Consider the following 22,892-nt stretch of genomic DNA (forward strand, 5'->3'; position numbering starts at 1 on the left):
TATAGTGTGCTGTAAAGCTTAATGCCTAACAAAAGCTGTTGAGCTGAGCATTCCCTGTGCTTGTGTACATCTGTGTAAAGGCAGAGGAGTGGGAATGGTAGCAGGTGGCCCTTCCCATGGATGCCCAACACAGGTTTAGGTTGCCACCTTCCTGATGAACAGAGACTCTTTGCCTTTAACTGCTGTGTTACAGGTAGAAATCAATAGGCAGAGCCTTTGTCATTTTGGAGACATACCAACAGGATATGGCTTCACCCAATTGCTTTATTTGTTTGTTTAAAAGCATTAATTGACTGCTTTTTTTTGAAAAGAGCAACTAAGCAGTGTATGATAGTACAACTCAGCATAAAACATCAAAACAGTATCATAAAAGCACATATAAGTTCAATGGTACAGGGTCCAATCTTATAGATCAGGGAAAGCCTATGCAAAAAGATACCGGGCATCTGAAGCAAATAATTGACGATCTTCAGATATGGCTGAGGGAAGGGCATTCCAAAGTGTACTTTGCTGTGCAGATAAGAACATAAGAAGAGCCTGGCATACCTCACAAGATTGTTGTGGAGACCATATATGCCACCATGAGCTCTTTGGGGGAAAGGCAAGATAAAAATGTAATAAATAAATGTAAGCACTGTTAACTATCTCTTTATCATTGTCTGTACTTTCTGCATTTCATTTCCCTCCAGCCTTGTTTACAGTACATACGTGTATATACTTGCGATTCAGGAGAAGACCTCATGCATGGGAAGTGGGCTGTTATCCATGAAAGCTCTTAAGAACCTAAGAACATAGCAAAAGCCCGGCTGCATCAGACCCTAGGCCTATCTAATCCAGCACCTGTCATCCAGGATCATTTTCACAGCTGCCAACCAGGTGCTTATGGAAAACCCACAACCAGGATCCAAGTGCCATAGCACTCAATCCACTTGTGATTGCTAGTAACTGACATAGTGGAGGTAATATATAACCACTTTGATTAGTAGCCATTGGTAGGTAGCCTTATCATCTATGAATGTGTTTACTCTGCATCTGTGTTAGAATTACCTTTTTAGATGTTTTTAAAGCTTTTTTTTAATGATGTTTTCTTTTAATGTTTTTAAAGATGTTTTGTTTTAATATGCTTTAAAGAGGTTTTTAAGATGTTTTTGAGTAGTTTTTTTGTGTTTTTGTTTGCCACCATGGAAGAAAGGGCAGGATATACATTTAATAAATAACAGTAATAATACCACTACTCTACTTTTAGAGCCATTTAAGGAGAGTCCGATGAAAAAGAACAAAGGAAAAGTTCAGCTGGATCAGACCAAAGGCCTATCTAGTTCAGTACCAGCCAGATGCAGAAATAAGGAGTCCAGACGCACGACAGTTTATATGCCATAATACATTTTGCTGGTTTGTTGTGTGTGTGGGGGGGACAAACTGCTGCCTTTGTTTTTGCTGCAGCACCAAGCCTAACACACCTGCCCCTCTGGAAATTAAAATGACAAGTTTTTTTCCTACTTTAAAGCTGTTGTTGTCCAGGCACAAATTCAAAAGGTGAAGCATTCGATTGCATCTGCAGATGGCTTCACCTGTAGAACTTCTGCCTGCTGTCTTTAACTGGGGGGAGGGCGGGAGGCACACGTTCGCAATGCCCCTGAACCTGAGTGGGCACCTTCCACCTGCCAGTCTGAGGCCACGCCCTCATGGCCTACCCTTTCCCTGTTGCCTGGATACAAGCACAACGCCCCTCCTCCTCCTCCTCCTCCTCCTCCTCCTCCTCCCTATGGCATTCTTTTATGGACAGAGAGGCCTCGCATATGGACTCCTGTGCACCGCCGCTCTAGTTCCCCCCTCCAGTCTCTTTAGTTCGTTTTCCTCGTTAGGGGCTTCATCTCCGGGCGGCAACGTCATCTGGAGTGGACGCAGGAGTGAGGGGGCGCAATATGTAGGCGCGACACGCCGCCGCCGCCGCCTCCTCCGAACTGTTTTCTCTGTGTGTGTGTATGTGAGGGGAAGGGATGATGGAAAAAAAAGGCGAACCTTAATGCCGCAGCGAGCTAAGTGTGAGCCTCGTCAGCCACCATCGCTCCCGAGAGGCCCCACCACAGGCGGAGCCTCGCCGGCCACCGTTCGTCCGTCAGCCGCGGCAGACTGACCGCGAAGCTTGCGGCTGATCCTCTCCTCCGGGTTTTTTTTTATTTCAATTTTTTTACCTCAGGCGATGGAGCGATGGGGCCGGAGGCGGCTCGGCCTCGTCGACGGGCGGCAGGTCTCGCTCGCTACCGCCGCCTCTGCCGCCCTCCTTTTCCTCCTCCCGCTGCTGGGGTCGGTCGCGGCGGCGGGAGCGGCTGAGGCGAAGGAGTGCGACAAGCCGTGCGCCAACGGAGGGCGCTGCCAGCCCAGCACCGGCCAGTGCGAGTGCCAGCCCGGCTGGGTCGGGGACCAATGCCAGCACTGCGGAGGCCGCTTCCGGTGGGTGAGAGGACGGCGGCGGGGAGCCCCCAGCGGGCAGGCCGGTGGGCCGGCGGGCGAAGGCCCCCTCGGGGCTGAGATGCGCTCCTGGCGCCCTCCCAGCCACGATGCGGTCTCCGCTACTCTGGGTGTAGCAGAGCCTGCCTCGCAGGATTGTTGCGAGGAAACAGTGAGGGGGGAGGGGTGCAGTCATAAATTTGCGAGGGGATAGCGACTTCCGGGCATGTGTGGGGTAGTGGGCGACAGAGAGCAGGGTGGGTGTGAAGAGTTGTTCTTTCCCCCCCATTAAGGTTCACGTTAGCACTAATTACAAACTGCCCCAAATCGCGGGGGGGGGGGAGGTGGTGTCTATGCACAACGTAAAGAGAGCCCAAGTTGTGCCCTTGGGTGTTTAAAAGGGAAGACTCCAGGGCAGGAGTGGCTAATCCCTGCCCTGGGGGCGTGATGGGGCCACCTAATCAGGTTTTTTCTGCCTCTCCCTAGACGTGGCTGATTTTGTTGGTGGCAGCAAAAACAAAGCTAAATTCAAGTGATTGTGGCATTGGGTGGTTTGAACCGCTGCGCTCTGCCCATTGCTGATATCTGATGGAAATATCCCCCTCTTTAGTTGTGGGATTGATCATTGGATGAGCGAGGAGAGGCAGACAGCCAACTTGTTGGGCTGATCTGCCCAGATAAGCTAAGGAGGGGTGCCCTGCTGGTGTGCGCACCTGTCCTGCTAGTGTGCATGGTTTGCATGCATGTGTGCTAGAGTGGATGGTCACATCCACCACTGGCATTTGGCCCCAAGACAGTTGGCAAAGGATGAATGTGGCCCTTGGGCCAAAAATAGTTAATTCTCCCCACTGTAAAAAGGGAGTTCATCTCGTACTTGTTAGGAAGAAAAAGTGAGTGAGATATTATATCCTGTTCGCTTTGAGTATGCTTTTAAAATGATGTAGGAATGAACTCCTGTGAAACTTTCATTTAGAGAATATTCTCAAAATAAGCGCCAGTGCTTTTCCTGTTCGTGTAGAAGATCAGGAAAGAGCCTGGTTCAGATCTCATCCCTCCCATAAACTTGTCTGGTGACCTGAGTTTTCACCCTTCCTCCTTTAAACAATATGGAGATAATACTACCCTTACCTTGCAGGGTGATTATAAAGATTGCAAGGCAATGTGTACAAGGTGCCTTGAGTGTTTTCAGAAAAAGCTTTCTATACATGCTATAGGTATGACTAGAAAAACTGTGGGTAAGGATAATGGCTAAATGGGTGTGGAGCCTGTGAGTGTAGAGTAAAATAATAATTATAGAATCACTTTAATAACATAACACATCTTGACTGCTCTAACTGCATCATCTTGTACGTTATCTGAGTCATTCTTACAACACTTCTCCCAGGTAGGCCAGCTTTCTCACTGCCATATTGCAGATGAGAAACTGAGGCACAAGGTGTTTGCCCAGGTGCATTCTGCTATTGTGGTGAGACTTGATCAGGGGACATTCCAGTGTTGCATAATCCTAGCCACTATGCTACTGAAGTTCTACCTTTGTTGTCATAGGTGATATGAGTTTGCATGTCGATTGCTCGAAATCGCAAGTGGGGAGAGTGCCATTGTGCTCATGTCCTGCTTGCAGGCTTCCCATAATCATCTGGTGGACCATGATGGGGAGCAGGATGTTTGACTAGATGGGTGTGTGGGCTGATCTAGCTGATCTAGATCTTATGCTTTTCTGTCAAATCTTTATAACAAGAACCAAAATTGATCTTAAAATATGTGTTACCCAGCTCACTTTCTGTCCCATTGGTATTTAGCAAAGGTAGCAATTTTTTTCTCTAACTACCTTATTGTGGTTAACAAGTAGAAATCATATCTTTTCCTCATCTGACCTATATTCATGACCCCTTATTTAGCCAGGGAAGAAATTAAGCGCTTGTCAGCCCCTAGGTGAGGGGGAATGAATGTATCCTCAAATGGGGCTCCCAACAGCAGCCAACTTTCTTCAGGCGCAAACACTTCCCATTGCAGCAATTGGATGGGATGAGAACCGTGCACACGAGGAAATTCCTCAGGGTTCAATAGACTGTGTGTTGCAATGGTTACCTCAGATCCTGCCAAACTCACTTCAACAGAGAATTAATTCACATTTTATAGACTGGGGGCACAGGACACCCGGATGACTGCATGTGACTTCTCTGAGGCACTCTGAGAAAAATGTCTGAGGGCCCCTTGGCACGTAGGTCCCCATCCAGATGCTCTTCTGCACCCATGTTGGGTAGGTGAGCAGAAGCAGACCGCTGCACATGCTGGAACAAGGCAATTCTGTTTTTTTAAAAAGCTTTCAGACAGCAAACAGGTTTGCGGTGCAGGTGTGTGTGTTTCATGGTGCACAAGCAGTACTAGTGTAGCGTCTGGGCTCTGCACAGAAGTGGACTGTAGAAATGGAAAGGGCCCTGGCTCAATGGTAGAGCACCTGCTTTGCATGTCAACATTCCTAGAGTTAATCCCTTTCATCTCCCCCTACGGCTGGGGATATCCCTGCCTGAAACCTTGGAAAGCTGCTGTCAGTCAGTGTGGCCAGTACTGAGCTAGATGGGCAAGTGGGTTGGAGTGACTGTAAGGCAGTTTTCTATACTGATGGGCAATGGAGGACTAAGCCATGATGGCTATTAGTGTCATGGAAACATGTCTCTGAATGCCAGTTGCTGGGAATTGCAAGTGGAGAGAGGGCTGCTGTTGCGTTTGGGTCCTGCTTGGGGGCTTCCCGTTGAGGCATCTGGCTGGCCGCTATGCAGACAGAATGCTGGACTAGATGGGCTACTGGCATGATCCAGCAGGCTCTTATGTTTTTAAGCTGGCAGTGGGAATGGTGGCTTAGAAATTTCCAGGGTGGTGTGAGAGGAGATTGCATAGGGGAGATATCAGGAGGAAACGTAGGGTTGAGCTTTTTCTGCTCAGGCCAAATGTGCGATAAATAAATAAATTCTTGGGTGTGAAACTTTGTTATAACATAAATGTTGCAATCCTGTACCCACTTACTGGGCAGTAAGTACCGGTGAATGTATCTAGGACTGCACTGTTAATGTAGTAAAACATTTTTTTTGCCAGGGTTCCCTGAGCAGCTTTTCTGGCTCAGGTAGGGAGTGGGTTTTTTGCAGTAGCAGAGGAGGGCCCACAGTTACCTAGATAAGATCATTTTTAGCATGTGTTTTATACTGTTTAAATTTTTAAATTGTGTTTTAAATTGTTTTTATAAGATCTCTTTTAAATTGTATTTGTTTTAATGTTTTTAGTTACTGTAAACCGCCCAGAAAGCTTCGGCTATGGGGCGGTATACAAGTATAATAAAATAAATAAATAAATAAATTTAAAGGAGTGTGGGAGAGAGATGAGGATGGAAACAAGGTCAGTGGGCCTGAGTTTTTAAGTTGAGGGAAGTCTTGCTGAGGGTGTAGCGTTGCCACTGAGAGATCTGCTGGCTCCTAGGCACTATAAATGGAGGCAGGTCTTAAGTTGGTCTTTGTGTGTGTGTGTGTATGTGTGCATGCATGTAAATAGCTATGCCATAGCATTTGGGTTCTCTGGTGAGGACAGAAGGATAGCTGTGTTGCTGAAGGAACTAGACAGTTTTGCAATGACAAGTTTCAGAGGGTTAGCTGTGTGTGTGTGATTTTTTTATGCTACAGATGAAGTCTTCTGCCTTCTTAAAGACTGACAGATTTATTATGGCTTAAACTTTCAGAGACTACAAAAGCTATAACACAACAATTTTGTTAGTGTTGCCACAAGGCCTTGTTTTTATTTCTTGGCAATGGACGTGTGTGCATTTCTGTGCATGCACGCACACAGATGCTTAGTGGGGAGCTGGGGCTTAGGAATTTAGTGGTTTTTTAGGAGTAACATTATACACTGCTGGAATCCTAAGTAGGACGGAGGGTGGTATATAAATGTTCTAAATAAATAAAAAAGAGGCTTGTAAATTCTTTTACAGGAAGTATGTGGGGTGGCCATTGGTGAAGAACTGAGTGTTCCTATGTGCTGCTGCTGCTTACAGCAGCCTTGAAAATTAAGCCCCAAATTACTAATACATTAAAAAATGCCCATCTGCCTACAAAATTGCTTATGTTAGTAATGTTGTGGCACATTCATGGCCTGAATAAAGAGAGAGCCACCACCCTTCTTGTTTCCAAAAGCTTTCTGCCTGCCTGGTGGAGATTCTGACCTGCCAGAAGTGGAACAATTACTGTTGATGAGGGCGTTCTTTAACCTGAGCTCATCTAGCAAAGAAGGGCAAGAGTTTTCCTGAGCTTGGACAAGGGAAAATGAGTGGAGGTGTTGGGCACAAGTTTGGTAGCAAGAGGTAACAAGATGGATGAAAGATCTTAGCTGACAGTGACAGGGCAAGATTTTGTAAACTAGTGTGTCTCATTGTTACGGATGGTGAGGTGGGACAATGGATTGGCTTGAGGATTTGGTAGGATGACTTTGGAGGCATTGCCTCTTTCTTGGTCTGGGTTAAGTGAAGGTGAACCATCAAGAGTGCGAACTTCAGTTCTATTACAGGACTGAGTACATAGAAATAGGAGTAAAATTACCTTCCTTTGCCTAGATGCAAGGGGGGCATCATGGGAATTTGTGGGTTTCTGGTCATAGCATCAGTCTGGATCCTCTGTGTAGACTATGGAATGAGAATGAAGTCCTTTTTGTATGGTTCTTCTGGGGATAGTCAGGTGTATGTTTTAATAGAGGGGATTTTCTACTATAAATAGGACAAAATAAAAAAAGAGGGCTCAGTGGGCTGTACCCAACACTGCCGCTCCACTTGCCAAACAGACTTCTGTGAACACAACAGAACTTCCTCTTCCCCTTTTGTTTCCTTTAGTCCCCCTTACACCCTCAAAATAATATTTGGAGGGCTGGGGAACCCTTCAGAGCAGACTTTGGGGATGCATTGGGATGAGAGGAAACGGAAGTCCTAATGCACCAGTGGAGCAATGCGCATGAAGCATTGGATACAACCCAATGAGTGTGTCAGCAGGGTGGGAAGTAGATGCCTGGTCTATGATAATGGGGAAGAATATGTTTCCTAAACCATTTGAGAGGCATGATTTTCTTTGTCAGACAAACTAGATGGTTGATTGGATTGCCTTTTCGAGAATAATAAGGTATATCTGCGGCTTATCAGTCTAAGAGAGGAAAAGTATAGAGTTAGACAAATCTTGGTATGTGTCTTCAGAGGGCTTGTCCTAAGGGTGTTAGTGGCCCTGTCTATCAACTGGTAGTCCTAGAAGAAAGGGACTGTGTGACTGAACCTTCCCATAGGTGGGTGAAAGGAAGTGAGGCAATACATCAGAGCAGTAGTGTGCTACTTGGGGTTATAGTAGGAGTATGCTGGATCACCTTGGATTATAATGGACTAGTGGAAAGTGCCAGGTGTTTCTAGGAATTCTAAGAAACCTTTTTGAAATAAGTGGTTGAAAACAGTGCAGTTTTCAAAGCTTCAGTCTGCCATCTTGATTAAAAATGGCATCCAGTTTTGTCCAAACATAAACCTGTTCTTTCATGCAACATTTGATCACCATATTTTAGGAGGCGTTCAAATGCACAGAGGACAGAGAAAAAGGCAAACAACTTTCCGAAATACATAGCAGATGGGACAGCTGAGAAGAGAGCAGGATTCCAGGTGCCTTTAAATGCATGGTTCTCTTGGATGCATTGTGGCTTAGAATGTATGGGTGCAGCTGCAAATGGGTCCATAGTGCAGAACTAAGATGTTGGTGTAATGATCTGTTCGTATTGCCTGGGACACTTGGTCTTGATTTAAGATGATGGGACAGTAAACACATGTGTTTATATGGAGGCATACAGGACTAGTTCTCTCCACAACATCACTTCATCTGATGAGGTAGACACTAGTTAATTTGCATCACAATAAATTTGTTTATCCAAGGATGATTGTGCTGTAAGGGAAGATATTATCAGTAACTGAGGAGACTGCTTGCAAGCCTTAATGGCTGGTGCAAGGACATGGTGCAGGGTCTATCTTAATTTGGAAGCTACATTTGACCGTGAGTTCCCTGTGGAAAGGATTGTACAACGTTTCTTTGATCAACATTGTACCTATGGCCATGGGATGGCAAACCTGTCTTAAATTGATGAAGTAATTGTTGCAGGGGTGATGAACCATGTGTGGAGCTTATCAGAGAAGTTGGTTGGAAGTCTCTTTCAGTCAGTAAAGGTTTCGGAGCCTGTTGGCGCTAGAGAGAGGGTGAAACCTGAGTATCCTGATCAGGGTTAATTTGTGAGACATGAATGAACTTTTAAAATGATTTGTCTGTTCCCAGGAATTCTCTCTCCATATAACATACCAGGTGTCAGCAATATGTTTACAGAAAAATGTACTTTACTAATGTATACTGTGATCCCTTTAGGGTCCTAGTGTGATTTGATTACTTAATCCTCAAGTGTGTGTGCAAGATGTGAGATGTGCTATCATGCCCCCTCTTAGCAATGCTCAGTGGTGAGTGCTGATTCTTATGATGTTGGTAAAATGGTGCCACCCATCCACAGGAACCAAGGTATCAGCATGCTCAGGGGAAGCCCTTAGGTTTGCAGAAGTTCATAGTGTTTAAAAAGCCTCTCCCAAAGTCTCTATAAGTGCAGGGTAACTGAAGACAATACACCCTCTAATCTGACACACACAGTGGAAAGTGTTTTGTACAAGATTTTGCTGCAAGTCCCAGTTGTATGCAGTGGACACATGATTCATTGGCAGACTGGAAGCAATTTATTATGTAAGCAACTTTACGAAACCAGGTTTTAATGGTGGAGGAAAGGGCAGGTGCTTTTCTAGTTTCTGACTAATATTGTCGGGTAATGAAAGCATCCACATGGGTTATTGTTTTAGAAATCTGCCTTTCACTTGAGGATAAAATTCTACTGCCCCAAAGTGCTTGCATATTGATACCCTTGTCATGATGCATTTGGGTTGTTTTTGCCTTGCTTTGTATTATAGCAGTAGCCCTGAAGGTTATATGAGAGACTATGTAGGTCCTGCTAGGGAGTTGAGTTAAATTATTTTGCCATCTTCTCATGAATAGTAAAGTGCTTTCCAGCTATTTAGACCTTGGAGGCAATTCATACTTTATGGAGGCAGATATGTATTCATTGGGTTTATGCTATCCCATATGGGTGTGAAGGAGCGATGCATTTCTTCAGACACACAGTAGGTGGATTGTGTTAGGGGGAGTTGTGGCCAGTGAAGAGAACAACAAAAGCTTTCTGAGTATACTTAGCACCGTGTTAATTTTCGGTGCAAATCTTTTTGGATGTGCACATCTTTTGTAAGATCTTGCTGGGAGTTCTGCAAGACCTGCCCCCTGTTGCTTCTGCCTTATTTCTACTTGTCCTTGAAAGCCAGGGCCTTTACTGACTCCAGCTACAAAGGCAGCTGCCAAAGAGACCATCTTGCTGTGAGTCCTTTAATACCAGCTTCCTGTTTTTTTCTTGGCCTATTTCCACCTGACTTCATCGACAAGGGCTGCTTCTGCTATGCAGGATGCCTAGAGAACTTCAAGGTGGGATATTGTTTAGAGCAGGCTTTCCCAACCAGTGTGCCTCCAGATGTTGTTGGACCACAATTCCCATCTTTCCTGACCATTGGCCATGCTGGCTGAGGCTGATGGGAGTTGTGGTCCAACAACATCTGGAGGCACACTGCTTGGGAAAGGCTGGTTCAGAGCATCCTTTCTCAACCTTTGGGTCGCCAGATGGTGCTGGACTAAAATGCCCATCATTCCTGACCATTGACCATGCTGGCTGGCACTGATGGGAGTCCCCAACAACATCTGTAAATAAGAAATAAAGCAATAGCAAGTACCTAGAACTTTCTGATTACTCATTAACTACCATCCCTTGGTAAGGGGTGTTTCTCCGTGAAATGGGAAGTAAATGTGCATGTAGTATTCCATTGAGTATTCAGAATCTGAGAACTGAAAATTCTGCAGAGCTCAAGTATTTTGGAGGGAATGCAATATGAGCACAAGAAATATTCATATGGACTCAGTTGAGTGGTGGTAGTGAGAAAGAGGTGTGCTGTCAGTTGTAACACAAATACCTTTACCTGAAGGTCTTTTGGGTGACCACAGTTTCCTTAGTGTAAGCTCTGTTTTCCTTCTGCAGTGCCAAAGCATTTGTCCAAAGTTTGGCTGTCTCGTAGCAGCTTGGGATTTTGAAGAACTTTAATGCAAGTCACATGTTTATGTTGAATGATTGCTTCTGTGTTTATGCTTGCAAAATGCATGCCTTTTGTATGCCACTGTGTCCAAGGCTGCAGTTCAACACACCCTTACATGAGTAAGTCCTACTGAGCAGTTTGAGTGAATATGCATAGATAAAACAAACATTTTTTTTAATATATGAAGGCTTGCTTACATGAAGAAAACCTGAAAGTGAGATGCACCTAGACGTGGGAAGTACTGTGGAAATTATTTAGTGGTGTGCAGCTACAGGTATTTTAAAAGAAAGGAAAATACTATTCATTAAGTTAATGGAAGCAGTTACAGATGAATATTAACACAGCTTCTATTGCCAGAAAGTGCTGAGGGGTATGTTAAAAATAAACTCATCTTTGCCTCGGTAGTGGATCATTATTGGAATAAAAAAATTCCAGCATCTACTGCAATAAATTGTAACAATTTACCCAAACAAGCAAAACATACTCTGTCATTAAATTTACTTTGTTGTTGTCGTTATGTGCCTTCAAGTTGATTACGACTTATGGCGGCCCTATGAATCAGTGACCTCCAAGAGCATCTGTCGGGAACTACCCTGCTTAGATCTTGTAAGTTCAGGTCTGTGGCTTCCTTTATGGAATCAATCCATCTCTAGTTTGGCCTTCCTCTTTTTCTACTCCCTTCTGTTTTTCCCAGCATTATTGTCTTTTCTAGTGAATCATGTCTTATTATGTGTCCAAAGTATGATAACCTCAGTTTCATCATTTTAGCTTTTAGTGACAGTTCTGCTTTGATTTGTTCTAACACCCAATTATTTTTCTTTTTCGCAGTCCATGGTACGCGCAAAGCTCTCCTCCAACACCACATTTCAAATGAGTAGATTTTTCTCTTATCCGCCTTTTTCACTGTTCAACTTTCACATCCATACATAGAGATCGGGAATACCATGGTCTGAATGATCCTAACTTTGGTGTTCAGTGATACATCTTTGCATTTGAAGACCTTTTCTAGTTCTCTCACAGCTGCCCTCCCCAGTCCTAGCCTTCTGATTTCTTGACTATTGTCTCCATTTCGGTTTATGACTGTGCCGAGGTATTGATAATCCTTGACAAGTTCAGTGTCCTCATTGTCAACTATAAAGTTACATAAATCTTCTGTTGTCATTACTTTAGTCTTCTTGACGTTCAGCTGTAGTCCTGCTTTTGTGCTTTCCTCTTTAACTTTCATCAGCATTCGTTTCAAATCATTCCTGGTTTCTGCTAAGAGTATGGTATTGTCTGCATATCTTAAATTATTGATATTTCTACCTCCAATTTTCACACCTTCATCTTGGTCTAATCCCGCTTTCTGTATGATATATTCTGCGTACAGATTAAACAAATAGGGTGATAAAATACAACCCTGTCTCACACCCTTTCCGATGGGGAACCAATTGTTTTCTCCATATTCTGTCTTTACAGTAGCCTCTTGTCCAGAGTATAGGTTGTGCATCAGGACAATCAGATGCTGTGGCACCCTCATTTCTTTTAAAGCATTCCATAGTTTTTCATGATCTACACAGTCAAAGACTATGCTGTAATCTATAAAGCACAGGGTGATTTTCTTATGAAATTCTTTGCTCTGTTCCATTATCCAATGTATGTCTGCGGTATGATCTCTGGTACCTCTTCCCTTTCTAAATCCAGATTGGACATCTGGCATTTCTCGCTCCATATATGTAAGCGCCTTTGTTGTAGAATCTTGAGCATTACTTTACTTGCGTGGGATATTAAGGCAATAGTTCGGTAATTACTGCATTCTCTGGGATCCCCTTTCTTTGGAAGTGGGATATATATTGAACGCTTCCAGTCTGTGGGTCATTGTTTAGTTTTTGATATTTCTTGACAGATTTTTGTCAAAACTTGGACAGATTTAGTCTCAGTAGCTTGTAGCAACTCTTGGTATGCTGTCTATTCCTGGTGATTTGTTTCTTCCAAGAATTTTAAGAGCAGCTTTCACCTCACATTCTAAAATTTCTGGTTCTTCATCATATGGTTCCTCCATGAATGAATCTGTCATCCTGTCATCTCTTTTATAAAGTTCTTCAGTGTATTGCTTCCATCTTCCTTTTATTTCATCTCGGTCAGTCAGTGTGTTCCCCTGTTGATTATTCAACTTTCCTACTCTTGGTTTAAATTTCCCTTATATTTCTCTAATCTTTTGGAACAGGGCTCTTGTTCTTCCCATTTTGTTGTCCTTTTCTCTTTCTATACAATAACTATTGTAATAGTTTTCTTTGCCTCTACGTACTAGTCATTGTGTAGTTGCATTTAGGGTTCTGACCGTGTTTCTATCTCCTTTTGCTTTTTCTTTCCTTCTCTCTTTAACCATTTTAAGAGTTTCTTCAGTCATCCATTGAGGTCTTTCTCTCTTTTTAACAAGAGGTATTGTCTTTTTGCATTCCTCCCTGATAATGTCCCTGACTTCATTCCATAGTTCTTCTGGTTCTCTGTCAACTAAGTTTAAAGCCTCAAACCTGTTCCTTCTTTGATCTTTATATTCTTCTGGGATGTTATTTAAATTGTATTTTGGCATTATGATTGCTTTGTTGGTGTTCTTTAGCTTTACTCTGATTTTCGATACAACCAGTTCATGATCTGTACCGCAGTCTGCTCCTAGTCTTGTTTTTGCAGAAAGTATGGAACTTCTCCATCTTCTGTTTCCAATTATATAATCAATTTGATTCCTGTATTGACCATCTGGTGATGTCCATGTGTACAGTCGACTTTTTGGTTGCTCAAAAAATGTGTTGGCAAGAAACAATCATTGGCTTCACAGAATTCAATAAGTCTTTCTCCTGCTTCATTTCTGTCACCTAAGCCTCATTTCCCCACAATTCCTAGTTCTTCGCTGTTCCCTACTTTTGCATTCCAGTCCCCCATGATTATCATCATATCTTGTTTTGGTGTGTGATCAATTTCCTCCTGTACTTCTGCGTAAAATCTCTCCAATTCTTCTTCTTCTGCATTTGATGTTGGAGCGTAGACTTGGATGATGGTTAAATTTACTTTAGGCCACTAAAATATAAAAATGGTGAAAGTGTCTTTAAGGCTTGTTTTGCAGGAAGGAAATAAATGGGCTAAACTAGGTTCTTGAATGGGTGGCCAAGCTAGGCATGATGGGATGGTTAGTCTTTTTTTTTTTTTTAACTAACTAGGAATCCCATAAATTATGCCCCACCCCTTCAAACTCTTTTAGCTCATCTGGTGGAGAAGCACAGGTACAAGTACTGTGCCTTTCTCCCCTATCTCTGAGCTAATAGGAATTTTATGAGGATTTAGATTAGAGCAAGGGTATAGGGTTAAATGCCTTTTTGCAGAGGACTGTTTCCTTAATCTTCAAAATAGTTGCATGGAGTCTCTAATTCAAGAAAGAAAGGTAAAAGCAATCTCTCCTGTCGCATCTAGTTTGACCCATAATTTTAGGTTTTATAATGACTTCATTTACATTGAATAATGGTTTTGGATGCTGTGTTTTCACTTTGTGGGATACATCTGATGATTTGATTTTTATTTCGTGTACTTCGGATCATATGCACAAAATAGAATTAGAGTTAGTTATTTGCTATCTCATTTATTAAAAATAGAATTACAGTCAGATATACACCAAACAATAAAATTGGCATTGGTGCTTATAATTGTTGTAGGTAGCAAATGGTCCAGCAAAATTGTGACATTTTCAAAATGAACTCTGTTCTTTGAAGCAGAAAACCTTGTTCTGTGTGATATATGAGATGCAGCTGCTTCAGGTTTGCCTCCACTCCAGATCTTAAGTCATACTTGACAAGGCACAGGTGACAGAAGCAGTAGACTTTTTGTAGGCCAGCCTTGATTCTGTTGACTTCCTCAATATCTTCTTGAATCAGCAGCATGAGCCTTGGCCAGACCATTCCGTTTTCATCGAGTGCACATCCCTCCTCATTGGTTTGGTGATTTTACGTTAACTTTCAATGGCTTAAAGAGTTGGCCAAAGGTACAAGGAGTGTACCTTTGCTATCACCGTTTGTGCTGCTTTGGCAGATTTTGGTTCAATTTACTGCATTCAGTCAGCTCTCATCTGTAATTTCAGGGAGGGCAGCTTTCCGCAGACTCCTACTTGAATCTCTGAAGGCCTTTGTGCTAACCAGAGCACAGCTGGCGAATCCCTTGGATGTGTTTGCCAAGTCCAGGAATGCACCACTGCCTCAGAGAAAGATGTGTTGTGACTGCTAGCTTAAAGTCTCTCTTTTTTTTCTGCTTCTGTCCCCTTAAAAGTCCTTTGTCCCTGCATAGGAAGTGCCACCACACTGATATTTAATCTAGTTTGTTGCATTGGGGACATTCTTGGAGTCTTGACACAGTGATGTGCATGTGAATTGTTTGTTCTAGAAATTCCAGGCTGCTGCTTAATTTCATTTCAGCATTATTTTAGGTGAACCATAATAAAACCAGTGATGCTTCACCTTTGGATCATGTTGAAGATAGATCACATGTGTAGTGCTTATGCCTCTTGTCTCCTTCTTAGTTTCTCTGAGCTCTTGCAAAGTAAGTAGAATAGTATCCTGATAAATTTTTGTGGAGAATAGTCTTTGTGTATTAAGGTCACTCCCACCCTATGTCAGACTGATGCACAGACGGACTTCAATAACATGTTTTGCAGTTCCTGCTCTCATGACATGCTTCTCTTGTCACTAGCTGCTCCCAGCTGCATGTGACTTCATGTCTTGCATGCCTGAAACTAATCTTGATCCCATCTTCCTTTCCTGATCCCGTTCTCTTTTCATCCACTAGAAAACCCCCAAGACAAAATCCCTCCCCAATAAACTTCAAAGGCATCAGCCTAGTTCACATTTCAAAAATACAGTGCAGACCCATTCATTTCTGTTAGTAGTTTACATGCTCTGGTATGTAACTGTTAGAGCCATACGACAATGGAACCAATTACCTAGAGAGGTAGTGGGCTCTCCGACACTGGAAGCATTCAAGAGGCAGCTGGACAGCCACCTTTTGGGGGGTGCTTTGATTTGGATTCCTGCATTGAGCAGGGAGTTGGACTTGATGGCCTTATAGGCCCCTTCCAACTCTACTATGATTCTATATGTAAAAGTGGCAGTCTAATCTGTAATCTGACGTGTTACCATGATGCCACGATACCAGTGGTTTCTTTATAGTAAAAGATAATAAACCATGAATAATGCTGTGGGGCGCACTGAATTAGTCCAATGGTCTATCCATTATTCAGTCAGTGGCTGGCAACAGGGAGTCCAACAGGCAAGGAAGAATGGGGACAGAGGTACAATGACTGTGATCAGGAAGATTGCATTTAGAAGCTGATTACAGTAGCAAATGTTGCAGCGGCTGTGGCAATTAATTCTGTAGGTTCAGATCCAATTCTAACCCTACTTATTTGGGAGTAAGCCCCATTGAATTCAGTAGGACTTACCTCTGAGTAGACATGGTTAAGATTGCACTGTTAGGGTCATATGTGTAAAGTACATCCTTGTCCTTTTCTTCAATCTGCCTGTCAGCCTTGTTGGATGACTTGCATTCCTGTGCTTTGAGAGCAGTTTTTCCTCTTTGTGGTGTGCAAATTGAGACTTCTTGTGTCTTTTTCTGTCCTTTCACTTTTTTCCTGAACTCTGAGGGAAGGACTGTAGCTCAGTGGCAGAACATTTGCCTTGCATGCAGAAGGTCCCAGGTTCAGTCCTTGGTATCTCCAGGAAAGGGCAGGGAGAGACTTCTGTCTGAAACCGTAGAGAGAGACTGCCAGTCAGTGCAGACAGTACTGAGCTGGATGGATGAAGGGTCAGACATAGTGTGCTTCCTATGTCCCTGTGAGGAGCCAACCTGTAAGCCTTTCATATTATTCATCATTCCATTTTAGTTGCTCCTTTTTAAATTTCCAGGTCAACTATATCCTTGACTATTTGTGTGGTGTTGGAGGAGAGCTTTGCGCATACCATGGACTGCAAAAAAGACAAATAATTGGGTTTTAGAACAAATTAAACCAGAACTGTTACTGGAAGCTAAAATTATGAAACTGAGGTTATCATACTTTGGACACATAATAAGACATGATTCACTGGAAAAGACAATAATGCTGGGAAAAACAGAAGGGAGTAGAAAAAGAGGAAGACCAAACTGGAGATTGATTGATTCCATAAAGGAAGCCACAGACCTGAACTTCCAAGATCTAAACAGGATGGTTTATAACAAATGCTTTTGGAGGTCGCTCATTCATAGGGTCGCCATAAGTTGAAATCGACTGGAAGGCACATAACAACATCAACAACAATCAGAGCTACAAAGAGAATTTGTTCACATGTAATGGCAAACCATGGATTGACCGTTCTTGAGCTTGCACCCTTGTTCCTTCCTTTGCATGATCCAATTCTCTCTCTCAATACATGCTTTCGGCAAACAGTACGTTGTTGTTTCATCCAGATTGGATAATTATGGCTTGTGCTTGCCCTCCAGATCAAAATGTGAGATGCACTTCAGATTGTGACTTCCAATTCTGGTTTCGAGGGCAAGCACAATCACAGCTTGGCCTCTGCATTCTATTATTTTGCATGTACTGCAAGTGATGTGTGCAAGTGCTACAGGGAATCCTCCTGATAGTGAGAAACAATCACGCTTATTTTGCTTGCAATGTGTGAACAGTCTCCTTCAAGGTAATAATTCAGGCTTGTAACCTTGCCTGGTTGTGTTGAGTGAGAATTGTCTTCTAGGCTGGGGAGTGCTGGTAAATGTTAAAACACAACTGATCTGTGTCTGCCTTTCAGCCATCTATGTACCATAAATGAATAACACAGTTTGCCTGCCCACACATAGCTAGTAGTTTTTTGTAGGCTTTTAACCTTTTATTAAGTCTGTGATGCATCTTTGAGCGTATTGCACAGCTGCCTTCTGGCATGGATCTCCTTTCATCAGTGTTGTATTGCACAATGTGTGTCGCTAGCACTATGCGTATTGTTGGCTGTATGTAACCTAGTAACAGTCCTACAGTGTTTTTTTTTCTTTTGATCAAAGGCTGTAGCCTACATAGGTTATGCAGTAATGTGTTAGTGCAGCAGCGAAGCACCCACAACTGCTTCCCCTGACACACTAGTTTCAACTCCATATGGGAAAAATGCCGACACTTCAATTGGCTGTGCAAATATCCACTTGAAAAATTTAGGACTTCTAAATGGCAGTGCTTTCTGTACTTGGTTAACAGCACATTCCTCCCCCCCTCAAAAAAAATTGCAAATGTCTTTTGAGCTGTTCTTTGATTCTTGAATGAGCTGTGCCGTCAGAAGAAGAAAAGAGGAGCTTTTTGGAAAGAAGTGAGGCTGGTGTAAAGGAAAGCCTTTTCTCTTGCCCTGTCATGGCTGCCAATCTGAGTAGGCCTGCTGTGCAAGGGGGCCCTCAGGTAGACTGCCACCACACTTCTCTTACGTTTCCCGCTAACCTCAGGCAGGGTAGGGAGAGAGAGAGAAATGACATTTAATGCTGCAAGACAAATACTTATTTTTATTTATTTATTTTATTACAGTTTTAGACCGCCCTATAGCAATAAGCTCCCAGGGCGGTGTACAGCATATGAGAGAAGGCAGAGAGAATATCTAGCTTTCACCCATTTCTTGCTGAAGGTAGCTTGCTTTTCTCTGTTGCATCCCACTGATACACACAGGTAGTGTGAGGCCAAATGGTCTCTGCACATGAAGGGAAAATAACCCTTTCAGTCTGGCACAAACACACACAAGAACCCCAACACTAAGTTTTAAGAAGTTAATTCAGTAACAGACAAAAAAACTTTGCAGTTTAAGAATGTACCTATAGCCAACAGATACTTCTATCAAACTTTAAAAAGCAGGGGAATTGGGCAGCTATAGTGAATGCACCAAGGGAGCAGAAGACCTGACCTCCTCTCTGAGAGATTGGACTGCCCTACAAATTTGTCAAAATGCAAACACAATTTGGGTTGGTCTTTCACAGTCCAATCCACTTAGCTTGGAAGAATTTGGTAACATGTTAAGCCACTCTGACCCTGGAGCTTTGTCAGAGGAATAGGAGTCTCCTGACAAATCTCAGCATTCTTCGTAGACTACACTTCCCAGGATTCTTTGGGGGAAGCCATGACTGTAAAGTGCAATAAAAGGCTGGCATGGGTGTGACCTCCTGATTACCCAAGCCAAACGGCTGTGAGGCTTTTGGAACACACAGTTTTTACTCAGCATGCCCGGGCTTATAATTGACTTCAATGTTAACTTTCTTAAATTAATTAAAAATCAGCCAGATTTTTTAGAACTTTTAAACTGCAGAAGATGAAGGTCAGAGTATGGGACAAGGTCAGTAATAGGACTACAGGTACTCTGTGAACATGGCTGATTTTTAATTAATTTCAACAAATTATTAGACCACTGATAGAAAAAGGGGGTCTGGATTTTTCTCTCTTGTTTTACACTTTGAGCTCTTGGTTCTCTATGAGTGTTTTGTGTATCTCCATGAAAACTTAGATGTTTGTTAAGCAAGCGTTTCCGAGTTGAAATGAGCTTATGGGAAGCAGCAGAATGGGGGTACTTTCAAGCTTGGTAGGTTTATATAAAGAGGCAGGCCAGGGGTAGGACAGAACTGCTCCGCAGCTAGCACCTAGAAAATATTTCAGTCCTGTGCAGGACTGGTACCCATTCAAAAGCCAAAGCTAATTCCTGGGAATTGAAAATAGGGTTATGTATCATGTATGGTATGGAGAGAGTGGATAGAGAGAAGTATTTTTCCTTCTTGTCATAACACTAGAGCCTGTGGACATCCAATGAAGCTGAATGCTGGAAGATTCAGGACAGACAAAGTACTTCTTCACACAGCGCATAATTAAGCTATGGAATTTGCTGGCACAAGAGCAGTGATGGCCACCCAGTTGGATGGTTTAAAAGAGGATTAGACAAATTCATAGAGGATAAACGGTATCAGAGCCTACTAGCCGCAATGGCTATGCCCTGCCTACATCAGTCAGAGGCAGTATGCTTCTCAATACCAGTTGGTGGCTAGAGAATGCTCTTGCACTCAGGTATTGCTTGCTTGTTTCCCATGGGGGCATCTGGTTGGCCACTGTGAGAACAGGATGCTGGACTAGATGGGCCATTGGCCTGTTCCAGGAGGCTCTTCTTCTGTTCTTAGTTCCAGAATAAGCTAAGATAGAGCTAAATATGCTGTCTAACTTAATGAAAAATGCATGGAGTGCAGAGTCCTGAGTACAGAATCCAAGGAGGCTCAGTAGAAGAGAGCTTGTAAGTTTTTGACTGATCTGGTCACTGCTGTTATAGTAGGCTATAAAAAAATTAAACTGTTTTTTGCATTTTTTTGGCTGTTCTTAGGGTTTGGAGGTAAAATACCTCTTTGTGATGGTTGTGTGAGCATCTTTGCTTCACAGTTTTTTATTAACCTGGATACTGGTGTTTTGTAATAATAATCATTTAACTATCAGTGGATCACAGTTGGTTTGTGTAGTATATATTGGGCAATGTGTGAATGGTTTTGATTGGTGCCTTTTTTCAGAGCTTGGAAAAGTTACTTTTTTGAACTACAACTCCCGTCAGCCCCAGCCAGCATGGCCACTGGAATGGGCTGATGTTGTAGTTGTAGTTCAAAAAAGTAACTTTCCCAAGCTCTGCTTTTACTTGTTAATGTAGTTGCCAGCTCTCACAGCAAAGTAGTTGGCAATTAATCTGTGACAGGTTGTCCTCCTAGTGAAATATCTTGGCTGCAGTTATCTAGACACAGGCTGGACGTCTGTCCAGTGTGTCAATATAAATGTAGTACTTGGAGGAGATGGACTAGTAATTCTATTACCAGTCAATTTCTGAGCTCAGTTCAGAGAGTTGATGCCAGCCATTAAGGCTCTACATTAGTCTTCCCCACCCTGGTGCCTTTGAGGTTTTTAGGCTACAACTCCCATCAGCCTCACCCAGCAATCATCAGGGATTATGGTACTCCAAAACATTTGCAGGGGATCAGCTTGAAGAAGGCAGCTCTACATGCCTTGGGGCCTAGGCACTGAATGCAATGCTCACAGCCTGCCTGTGCATTGAGGTCATCACCTGATGCTGTTCTTGGGTGCTTCTGCCATCAGAGGTGATGTGGGTGGTGACTGGGGAAAAGGGCTTTGGTGCCCCAGTTGTGGAATTCTCTAGGCTCATTTGGTATCTGTTTTGCTGTCGTGTGTGTTTCAGTAGATGGGCTGTTGAACAAGCAGCATCTTTGCCAAAGAGGAAAGTGGTGAATTGCAGTAATTGACTGCGATGTCCTGAAAAGTGTAGGTGGCTGCTCTGGATCCTAGCCTGCCAGTCTGTTCTGTTTTGAGGAAGAAATGACTTTCTTAAGCTCTGAGTGCATGAAAAAAGTTGCAGAGTCCATGAGGATGTATGCTAATTTCAAAAGTAATTAGGCAGATGTTCATGATGAGTAGGATACCTGATATGTCCATTTTCTGTCTTACCTAGGTCTACTTTATTTATGATGCATTTGTCTTTGTTGAAGTGTCCTGTTTTGTTACACCTGCTTGGGAAGTGAGTGGTCTCCAGGAGAAAGTGAGTCCCTTGCATGACAAGATGAGTCAGTCAAGGATGGCTATCCTGTGCTGTTGCTCCACCAAGGAGCAAGCAACAGCAGTGGTTAAAGGCTGGGCTGGAACTGGAGACTGAAGACAGGGAACTAGTGTGACTAGTGAGGAACGGCAACTAGTAGCACAAGATCAGAAGCCTAAAGCCCATATGCGTATAACAAGAATATGGGTGGTCTGTAGGTGGTTTGAGACTTCCTTACATGATCACCGTATGTGTAGCACCCAACTACTGGATGGGTAGCCTTCCACTATTCTGCTGCTGACCACCCTCACCATGAGCCAGCTCATTAGTTGGTCTGGAACCAGAGCGAAGCTGGCTTCAGATTTGAGCTCTGACTTCTCCATAGCTTTAATCTCAAAGGGCATGCTACAAGATAGGCCCAACTCGGGGGCTCTTTTCCAGCCAGATCACATGTGAAAGCTTCCTTCCATGCCCATTCAGAATCTGTCATGCTTCTTTTCCTACTGTTTCTCCATATTTATTGTGGGTCAGTTTTTGAGAGGGCAAACCTCACGTTGAGAGCGTATCTGATCAGTTCTGTCATGCATGAGGCTGTGTTCTTCCATTTGGCACCTTTACACGTGATTCAGTTTTGTTTCTATAGTTACAAATACTGCTTTCAGTTGTGTTTCTGCAGCTCAGAGCGTGTTCCTAACATCTCCAGGGGGAATTCCTAACACGTTTGAATTTTCCTTCTATTCTGGTGGTTAAGGTGTTGGACTATGACCTGGGAGACCAGGGTTCGAATCCCCGCCCAGCCATGAAGCTCCCTGGGTGACCTTGGGCCAGTCACTGCCTCTCGGCCTCAGAGGAAGACAATGGTAAACACCCTCTGAATACCGCTTACCATGAAAACCCGATTCGTAGGGTCGCCTTAAGTCGGAAGTGACTTGAAGGCAGTCCATTTCCAACTCACATGAACGTTGAGAGTGTGCCCTGGGTGCTGTGGACAGACAGGATGCTGTGGCCTTTAAAAAAGAGCAGGGAAAACCCTTTGTTAATTCCAGATTAATAGCATCAGTGTTCCCATCATCACTAACTGTCTTCAGAATGCTTCTCTACCTAAACATTTATTTACACAGAGGGGTGTAAATTGTTAACTAATCTGAATTGAGATTTTGCAAGATGCCTGAAGATCTCTAACGCTGACAGTGATTGCACTCTGACCTAAATCTGAATATTTTAGATTTGATGCTGCAATCCTCTGTGTACTAACCTAGGAGTCAGGCCAACTGAATTCAATGGGATGTAATTCTGAGTGTGTGAAGAATTTATTTTAATTAACAAATTTTATAAACTGCCTGATTGTAGTAAAACCTCTAAGTGGTTTACAGAAATAAAATAAAATAAGAAACAAGTAATTAAAGCATTTAAAGGATAATATTTGTTATATATTCATAAGAATCGGGTTCTAGGAATGCTATATTTACGTTCAACCCTTTTTGAATCTTGTGAACACTTTGTGAGCATTCTTAATTGAAAGATGCCTTTCTGAGGCCACTTAATATAAATCACTTAATAAATATACCTTTTTATGCGAGATTACTAATGTGGCTTTTCTGGCGGATTTTGAAAAAAACTTCTACCAGGTCATCCTG

At 43.1% G+C, this 22,892-nt stretch overlaps 1 protein-coding gene across 7 annotated transcripts in view; it reads left to right on the forward strand.

Moving 5' to 3' along the window:
• Positions 1-1,784: 1,784 nt before the first annotated feature.
• Positions 1,785-22,892, forward strand: part of ATRN (attractin) — a 221,859-nt gene continuing 200,751 nt past the window's right edge. For 4 of the 7 annotated variants that reach the window (XM_061583542.1, XM_061583543.1, XM_061583549.1 and 1 more), the window contains exon 1: positions 1,785-2,454. In XM_061583542.1, the coding sequence (XP_061439526.1) occupies positions 2,204-2,454 (251 nt within the window). In that variant the 5' untranslated portion in view covers positions 1,785-2,203. Of the gene's footprint in view, positions 2,455-4,558; positions 4,712-4,862; positions 4,901-6,743; positions 6,797-22,892 lie in introns of those variants that run through there. The other 3 variants (XM_061583547.1, XM_061583548.1, XM_061583546.1) reach the window with 3 other exon arrangements.

Source organism: Rhineura floridana, chromosome 9, assembly GCF_030035675.1.
Source record: "Rhineura floridana isolate rRhiFlo1 chromosome 9, rRhiFlo1.hap2, whole genome shotgun sequence".
Lineage (NCBI taxonomy): Eukaryota > Metazoa > Chordata > Lepidosauria > Squamata > Rhineuridae > Rhineura > Rhineura floridana.